Source organism: Saccoglossus kowalevskii, chromosome 6, assembly GCF_978046115.1.
Source record: "Saccoglossus kowalevskii chromosome 6, keSacKowa6.1, whole genome shotgun sequence".
Classification (NCBI taxonomy): Eukaryota; Metazoa; Hemichordata; class Enteropneusta; family Harrimaniidae; genus Saccoglossus; species Saccoglossus kowalevskii.
Window position 1 is genome coordinate 25,126,472 of NC_140646.1, and position 9,670 is coordinate 25,136,141.

A 9,670-nucleotide genomic window follows, 5' to 3' on the forward strand; every position below is an offset into this window, starting at 1 on the left:
ACATCACTCCATTGTTACCACCAAACTTTTAACTTGATACACTTTGCAGATCAACATGTTGAATGGTTTTGAACCCGCGTTTTGTCTTGACTTTGATGTTGGTTAAACAAGTATAAAGCTCCAAGTCGGTGAAAGGTTAAAGTCCATACAAATGATTCATAGTTGACCAGTTTTAAAGCGGGAGGGTCGTCACCTGCGCACGCGCGGGAATTGAGTCCCAGGCGACGATAACAACACACGCTAAAAACTCAAAAGCTCATGCTCATGTAGACGCTTGTTTGTAAACAATGACACGCTATGGCCATCTGACGTATGCGCAGGTGACGACTCCCCCGCTTTAAGGGATCACTCAGTTGAAAATTAAGATGAAATTGTTGGATTTTATGGAATACATACATAGTTATAGGGAAAATAACAAAATACTGAAAATAAACAAATATTTGTTGCCGTGCAGATGTGAGGTTCGACGTCAAATACTATTTCAGTTCATTGTTATTTACAAAGTATCATACACTACTAAGTCTGAATATATTAAAAACACTACTACGAAGAAGACAACGTCACATATCACCACTCGGGTCAGGGTTCATAGACGTAGGTTCTACATTGAGAGTCTTCTCCCAAAGCGTCACGTGGTATGGATTCGTCGATTGGCATCATGTCTTTCTTGCTGTCACGTACCTACAAATAAAATAGACCATATTTACTACGACATTAAAGTCACCATTCTTATGGGTTGCGCCCTCTAGTTTAGGGTAATTATTATAAACATATATCACAGAAATTTCATAAACTCATTATTTACTAATTGTGTAGTAGTGGAAACTTAACAATGTTTTAACCTTTGAGACACATCCCTGGTAATCACGTGATCGTGCCAACGGCTGCAGTCATTGGTTGATCACTTATTTACCCCGCCATACCATAGAGTTCTATTGGAACTATGTGAGATTTCGTAATAGAAGTTAACAACCAGGCGCTACCTTGTCTGACTGGGTGAGAAATAAAGCCGGACTTATGTATATTCTTTTTGGTCGGACCTAGTGTCTTTACAGTGTCAAATATTTCTACCAAGCGAGTCCCAAAATACTAGCCTCCCTTCGTAGCAACGTCATAAATAAAAGTGTTTCATTGCTAGACGGCGCGAATATTGAAAATGTTGTGACAATGTTATACGATTCCGATATCAGACATCTCTGGACTCACCTCTTCGGCTTTAGAGAATGCCCTTAGTAAATTATTCCCTAATAACTTTTTGACGTCATCATCAGACCAGCCGCGTCCAATCAATATAGAAATTAAGTCTGGGAACGTGGACACATCTTCCAGTCCATCTGGTAAACTGTAATTAAACACGCCCGGGGTCATTAGGAGAGAAAAACGATTCCTAAACTTGATAATTTCTTGTCATATATGAACGACACAAGGAAAAGGGGGTGTCTTAGATAGAAAGAAAACTGGGAAAATACATGAATCATACATACGTAGTGACGCCGTCATAGTCAGAACCAATACCAACACAGTCAATTCCACATACATCTCGTAAATGTTCAATGTGATCTATAATATAATGTGGTATATAATATAACATGAAACTACATTGATTTAAAGGGATTCACAAGCTTAAAGGGCGACAGTCGTCGTGCCGCGTTCTGTTCGGTATGGGACTCGTACTCATAGCGACGCATACAACGCGTGTAAAATACATTGTTTATTTACATGAAATTCAAACACGCGACAGACATGGTAAATCTATTAATAGAGATGATATATGGATCTCAAAGCATACATCCAACAGTTGTTTTGAAAAGCAAAAGCGAGATTTTCCCGTAATATATTATTAAAACAAATTATATCTGCAACATAATATTACACGCCTGCAAAATAATATAAAATACCTGCAACATAGTATAGCATACCTACAACATAATATTACATACTTGCAACATAATATAACATACCTGCAACATAGTATAGCATGCCTACAACATAGTATAACATACCTGCAACATAATATAACATACCTGCAACATCTTTAATATTGCACGTGGTTATGTTTTTCGGAAGGCAACACACATATTCATCATAAAAATTTACCATCACAACTCCGCCATTGTCTTTCTGTAATATATATGGTTTTAAATCATCAATATTTAACTTATTGTACAGTTCCATGGATGATACGAGAAAATCAACGCAGAGATTACATAACAAGGCTGCAAGACTTGTTTTTGGTCCTTGGTTCACGTGCACGTCGTAGACCCAACCCCTTTCGATTTTAAATTGACAACCAATATACATTTAATAGAAAAAAGAAAGCTGCTTTGTTAGAGATATCAACTTTGCGGGCGCTGTTGTGAATAATACTAGTATTATTATGAGGCCCATTATTCTTTTTGAAAATGAAAACACATTTTTCTGTTAACATTGAATTAATCGAAACTCTGTTTGTTTACACATTTGTGTGTGTGATTAAAAAAAGACCCACAATTTAAAAAAATGCATATAATATGATCAATTCGAACGGAACACGCCTGTTGCAAGGGTCATTCACTGAGTTGAACATTCTGGATGAATGTTATATCATGATTAAAGCGGCAATTGCTGTAATTTTGGACATTTTTTTAGTTTAAATATAACTATATAAAGATGACCAAATCATACCGAAATATTGTCTTAGGCACAATACACAATGCTAAGGTCAGATAAAATGCGATGTAAAAATCAAGGGTCGAGCAGCCGCCATTTTGTTGAAATCAGACACGTGACAGGAACCGTTGAAAATTATGACAAACGGTGCACACTATGATCGGAAATGACACACGAAATCATCAGTGAAAGACCTTCTGATAGAGGCTTAGTCTCTCCGCAAGATGGCGACTCAATTGATATTTTACTTAGTGCCCCTGGAAGTTATCATCTTGTACCGTATTTGTAGTTCGCTTGACAAAACTATATTTCAATAGACGGCGCCCTCTGGGAATGTAACCCTGTGGCCATCTTAATTCCCTTGCAAGTGATTTAATGTACAACGTCGTTATACATGTATAACGTTATATAGTTTTATTTAAAAAGATAGTTACAGCTATTGCCGCTTTCAATTTGCCGAGAGTTTGACGATGATTTAAAGCGGGGGAGTCGTCACCTGCGCATGCGTCAGATAGCTATAACGTGTCATTGTTTACAAACAAGCGTCTACCCTTCCCTCGCGTGCGCAGGTGACGACCCTCTCGATTTAATAACATGAGATTCTCACCACTAGTTCCAATACGTCATCCGGAACGTTTCTACTGTGGTTACATAGTGCATATGCCGAAGAATGGCTGAATATTACAGGCGCCTCGGTCACCTCCAATGCGTCACGCATCGTATCGAATGAGACATGTGAAAGATCAATGAGCATGCCGAGTCTGTTCATTTCTCGGATGACTTGCTGAAACAGACATAGTAAACATAGTAAAGAATAACACGGATGCAATGCCACTCACAATGTCAATGTCCCACAATTTCACGTTGTAATCTTTGGGATTCACCCGTTACACTCGTACTTAGAATTGCAAACAGCCCCTTGTTTATTTGTTGTTGTTTTCTTAATAAAAGAAAATGTTATGGGAGTGTAGAAATGCAAACGTGACGTGACACCGACAAAAACAACGTGAGTTACATACAGTGTTTGTATACACGTAATTTGAATATACACTGTGTAATGCTACCACATCCCTTTAGAATGTATCACTTTCTGTAAAATACACTTTTTTTAAAAAATTAGGCTGAACGATTCAATACGAACATTAAAAGTCGGACAAATATGTACAACCGCATTTTGGTAGGGGTTATCAGACTGGAAAAGACCTAGCACTTACCGAACACGCATAATTTACGAGCGGAAATTACGAAGGAGGTACTACGCATTTCATGAAGGAATGAAACTGTTTTATGAACAATCATAAAAAATTGGTCAGAGATGTCATTATTGTCTTTTTTTAACCTTTCGTCTTTTTTGGGGGAAAATAACAAACAAATATACTAGTAGGTGAAAAAATGGTTAAAGGGAGGTTGTCGTCGTCGCGCAGCGCGCGGTTGGAATATACCGAGCACGACACTTCACAGAGACTACTCGTTTGGTACCTTTCCCCAGTCAGTGAGTCCGAAGAATTGTTCATCCCCTTCTTTCCAGTTATCAGCCCTGTTGGTACATAGAACATGAATATATTACTGTAGAACACGTTGAAATAGCTGCATGCAATTTTAGCGGATTTGACTCTTGACATGAATTAACAAAATCTTAATTTAGCTTTAGTGTTGACCATTTCCCTGTTAGAATAGACTTTTTGTTAAATTAGCTGCACATTGAATTAGCGAAATTACAGATTAGCTGAATTAACTTGAAATTCCACGATTATATTGTCTCTTCATTTACTGTAAATAGACAGTACGCTGTGTTACCAAGCAATGGAATGCCTCTTCGACTAAAAACAGCCTTTGAATTTAATTTGCTTAAAATAATCAAATGATTGGAAGTTTTTAAAAAAACGATAGGAAATAATTAATTGCCAATAATTGATATTCATATTTATCTATGTAAAAGTACTGTTTTAATATTGTTTATGTATAAATGAACATAATATGATGTTATTACTAGGGTATCTTGGCTGCGCATCGGTCGATGCGATGGCGTACTGTCTGAGTGCATACTTTGGGGTATCCTCGTAATAACATTATTTTTATTATTATCATTATTATTATACATCTTTTCCTTCCAAGGATACATCATGGGAATGCCAAAATCCAAAAAGTTTAGAACAGATTTAGCGAACTTCTTTGTGTGGAGTCCGGTCAAACCCTGGGTGATGCAATGTTTGTTTTTATTACGTGCGTAATCGTTTCATACTTGGAATTCGCGTTTCATAATATGGTAGAATGAAAATACAGATTACAATATCGCAAAATTACGACACGCTGTAATTTATGGTGTTACGGTAACAGATGTATAATAAAATGATTTATGATACATCAATAATATTTTTTTCTGGCATTTCACTGTTTACTGTTCATTGTTATAAATTGTCATGAAAGATTATTTGTGTAGTTGAATCATGTAAAATATTACAAATAAAATTAAAACACATAACGCCGTACTCCCTGCATTGTCATAGTCATGTCATTTGAAAAGTCGAATAAGAACGAGGCTTGTATACAATTCCAATCTAGCCATACACAGTCGTGATATCGAGTGACGTCCCCAAATCTTACCATGGAGTGTTACAACTATGAGTTATTGTCATGTATCGAGTGCCTAATTCATAGAGCATGCGCAGAACACCCAACTGGCTGTCCATTCCATGTCCACCCTCTACACCAATCAAACTTCCGATTTTACCAGCTGCGAATGCGTCCAATATTCCTGCATATATTTAACACAGGGAAAAATTATAGATAAAATATATACGATGTTTCACACAAAAATATTTTAGTAAACTCGAGATAGTATGACTCCTCCTACCTTGGGCCGTGGTTACGAATTCAAACGTATCTGGGTACTGCTCTGTGAATCGTTTGATGACGTCAATCTGTTCAATTGTATGACGTAATGCATCTTTATATTGAGCATCACAGCTCATGTATGCAGCCCAGAACTTAAAGTAGAAAAAAAAACATTATATATACATAGGTCGCTCAAAATACAAGTGTGTGAGTAAACCACTGGATACGTTTAAACTGTTCTGAATCATTCTTCATTTTTCTGATTAAAACAGGTCAGGGTTACTCTCCCCATAGTGGTTATATTGGCTCTTACACCAACGTACTTAGTTTCAGCTCAGACCAATAATTTATTAGTGGTCTGGGGTTTAACACTCTTAAATCATTAACGCTTTAAGTATTTACTGTCGCTAGACAGATTAAATAAATGGTGGGTAAACTTTATTCAGCACGTATATATGGCTTTTTTCATTAGGGGAAATAGTAAATTAATACTGAAGCAGCATAGAATAGTATGATATAGGACAGTCGTGCAACTATCTTGGAAATACACTCGACTGATACTGATTGAACCGTAGATAAAGGGCGGTGGCCGTCGCGCCACGCATGTGCGAGATATGGGTCTCATACTAGTATATGAGCAAAAATGGCGACGTTGAATGTTGCTCAGAACAACGAGTACAAACTGAGAGGTTACCAAGCTTTAACTATGTAAAATCTTATTTGATTGGTCACTGGCGGTAATTAGTTCACATAACGCCCAGGTCAAAACTCGTACATGTGATTTTCATTAGAAGAGTGCATTGGATTGTGGGAAAATCTATGTTTATTAACACAAATGCCGCACATGCGCGGCACGACGGCTACAGCCCTTTAAGGTACTCGTTTACAACAGTATGCTGACAAGCGCAATGTGAATGATGAGGTTATTTGTCTGGTGACGCCGCTTTCCTTTTATGTTTCATATTATTAATTTTATTCAGTGTGGTAAATGACATTTATAATATCCACATTTACCAAAGATTCTATGTAAAATTGTACACATTGTAAGCTTGAAATTGGTGTGTGTGTTTTGTTTAGGAGCGGGAGGGGTCGCCTTAAACCTAAAAGAACGTTCTAGTCACACATCCTAAAGAAAATGTTGTTTTAATGTTGCTTCATTAGAAATTGTTAGCATATATTGGGTAAAAGGTGTGACTACTAACAAAAGAAAACAAATCAACATTAACGACGTTACATTGTACAACGCTTCATGTATTGTAAAATTAAATTTACCTGTGCTCCAAGCAGTCCTTCTCGCAGTCTAGGAATGTCTGTGTGTCCATAGTCTCCAAATTTATCTCTTGTGCTTGTACGCAGATCAATATTTTGTAACACGTTATCAAAATGGCTCTTCAGTTGCCATGGCAAATCATTGTGACTGAATGAAAAAGAATTGTATGAACATAAAATATTGAATTTATTAGCTGTGTTTGTCATGAGTTGTATATGGTTGTCAACTGGAAGCAAAAATACTTCTATTTTGTTCACGATTGGTCGGAAATCTGGTATACTAGCTCATGAACATAACACAAGTGATAACAAGTCTAAAAACGCTGTTCTTTCGGTAAATCACTACTACATTTATATGAAAACATGCTGGTATATATTAAACACATATATTAGGCCATGTAATATGTGTTTTATAACAAATTACACGTTCATGCTGTGCGAAGCCCGGCGTAGAATTGCCAGAGGAACGTGCACAGATCGTCTGCTGTCTTCTTCTCTACGTCTGCTAGGAGTGTCCCGAATTTCTTCACAAAACGATGTAAAGACGCTTCTAGAAAACCTGATAGCGTCCTTCGTCTTCGATGCATCTTTATTTTTTACTAGTGTGTCAAGTTTTTCTTCTGAACTGAAGCTAAATCGTCCAGTCTTTCGAGGCGGACCACCGATATCAGCGACCGAACTAGCAGACGACATATTGGAAATAACACGGTGACGTCATCCCCGGGCACTAGTTGATGTACTAGTCTCCCTAGTAATTTCCCTGGCGCTACTATGGTAATTAAGCCGATCCTGTGATCCTGTTTTGACCAATTCTAGTACAGTATTAACGAGTGATGTGTTAGAAATGTTCCACCCTTGATGGAATCACGAACGACCGAGGAATAAATAAATGAACTGCTCACATGCGCATGCGCTTGCACCATGAATTACTGGCACGTACTTGATATAAATTGTGCATGTTGCATAAACAATGAATTTATTTGACAATATATCACAAGTGTAAAATAGCATGTACTATCGAAAATAAAGTCCATCTATATTGCTTCTTAAAATAATTCTAAGAATTCGATCGCTAAAGCAAAGTAACATGTTATTTGTCGTGTTAAACAAAACTTGGAAATGAGAACTAACCTTTAAGTAATTTAATACGTGATATGATTAGAATAAAGACCCTGTACCCGGACTCGTTCGGGATTTAAAGTGTGACTCGTGATAGAATATCGAGGACACAGGCCATATGCAAGACTTTATATTGAGAAGAGTCCTAGCACGAGAACTTTATTCGACTTATATTCCACATTATGTATCTAATGATCGAATATATCCCCACACCAAGAACAAGCATCGTGTTCCAGACAGCTCAACGTACAACATGTCTATCATGGCGCCTGTGTGTTTGCTACTAAATTAGTGTTTGCGAACTGTATGTGATTCGACGGTGTGATTCGACGGTGCAGTCGGCGAGGCCCACCACCCGCCGTCCGATAAAATGCGAACACTGATAAGAATGAGAATAATACAAGGCTAATATAAGTCATAGAACAACTGGTGACTAGCTTTGAGTTGATTATGACTATATAGTGTACATAAAGTCCCGCAATGGAGCATTCTAATTGACCGTACAGCATAAACTACATTTCAAACATTGTTACGCCCCTTGAACCTTTTTTCAACCAACATTATAACTGACCATCTTCCGATAAAAACAAACACTGAATCATATAGTGCATAATGTATATTTTTTACAAAATCAGACAAGATCACTCACCCATCCACGAGAGGCACTTCCTTCATCAGTTTTTTCGCCGTGTCAATGTCTTTTGTTGACCTTGACAACGGCAAAGCGATTGCCGTCGCAATGACGGCTACTCCTACAAGAGTTATACCTACAACAACAGCAACAATTATCCATCGTGACGAGTTCTTCTGAGAAAATGTTATAACATTAAGTTTCTCTGACATTTTGAGGTAAAAATATGGCGATAGCGGTCGATTCACGACGTACGGACCTTAATGACAAATATATATTCTATACTGAATGCCAACGACTTCACGTCTGTCCAATCAGCTTGTTATCCCCGCCCCCAACATTCGGAAGCAACTTATATTGCGGAAACAACAACTTTCCAGTTTTTGACTTTTTTTAAACTTAGAAAAAACAATAAAATGAAAAACATTAATAACACTCTGGTAGTGTGATGGGTATTAAATTCAGATTCTTTGCAGTGGGGTCGTAAAATAGTAGCCAGTTTATATTTTTTAAAGTGATTTACATTTTTGGTATGCTGGGTCTATAGGTCATATGAAAAGTAACAGTGGTAAACTAATAGACCATCTGTCAAAAGTTGACAGCCCGCATAACAACTAGTTGCTGGGCATCTTGACATGATTCCTACTGGTAATCATCTGCTCTACCCTGCTATAGAATGGAACGACTCTATGAGTCACTTCAAATTGATTGGTTGTAGTCCAAATTAGCTACCCAATCACAATAAATCCTTGATGGCTCTATAAAAAACAATCTAATTTGGAATCTAAAGAGCTAGAAACCGGTACCAAAGAACCCATCTTTGAATCTCTATATAGAGGACTTGCTACCTTAGCATTTGGAACCTTTAAAAACTGACTAATCTTAACGATACAGATTTCCATCTTCAGTTCTCTAGTTTTGTGACACTGGCTATCAAGGTATTGAAAATAAGTGACTTCTCTTTCCCAATAAGGCTTATAGAAAAAATACTCTGGCAAGTTTACAAGGCCTACTTCGAGCAATGCGCATTGATGAACAACTGGAAATGAGACACACAAAGTATCTGATGGTAGGTTTATCAGAGTTTGTTCAAACGGATTTGACAGCAGCACGACTAGAGCTGGTGAAATATCATATTGGGAATTGACCTGGAAACTAGACAGGAGA

At 37.4% G+C, this 9,670-nt stretch overlaps 1 protein-coding gene across 1 annotated transcript; it reads right to left on the bottom strand.

Annotated features, from left to right (window-relative positions):
* Positions 1–360: 360 nt before the first annotated feature.
* Positions 361–8,797, bottom strand: LOC100376192 (dipeptidase 1-like). The gene is made up of 10 exons (XM_006825081.3): positions 8,522–8,797; positions 6,757–6,901; positions 5,504–5,636; positions 5,254–5,404; positions 4,129–4,186; positions 3,257–3,433; positions 2,025–2,121; positions 1,485–1,560; positions 1,207–1,342; positions 361–681 (listed from the first exon to the last, which is right to left on the bottom strand). The coding sequence occupies exons 1-10, from the start codon at positions 8,713–8,715 to the stop codon at positions 580–582; spliced, it is 1,269 nt and encodes a 422-aa protein (XP_006825144.2). The 5' UTR covers positions 8,716–8,797; the 3' UTR covers positions 361–579.
* Between the last annotated feature and the right edge of the window lie 873 nt (positions 8,798–9,670).

Coding starts and splice junctions, on each gene's coding strand:
- LOC100376192 (XM_006825081.3), bottom strand. CDS start 8,715: ATGTCAGAGAAACTTAATGTTATAACATTTTCTCAGAAGAACTCGTCA. Junction 6,902..8,521: donor GAAGTGCCTCTCGTGGATGG/GTGAGTGATCTT, acceptor TTTTTCATTCAG/TCACAATGATTTGCCATGGC. Junction 5,405..5,503: donor ATTCGTAACCACGGCCCAAG/GTAGGAGGAGTC, acceptor AAATATATGCAG/GAATATTGGACGCATTCGCA.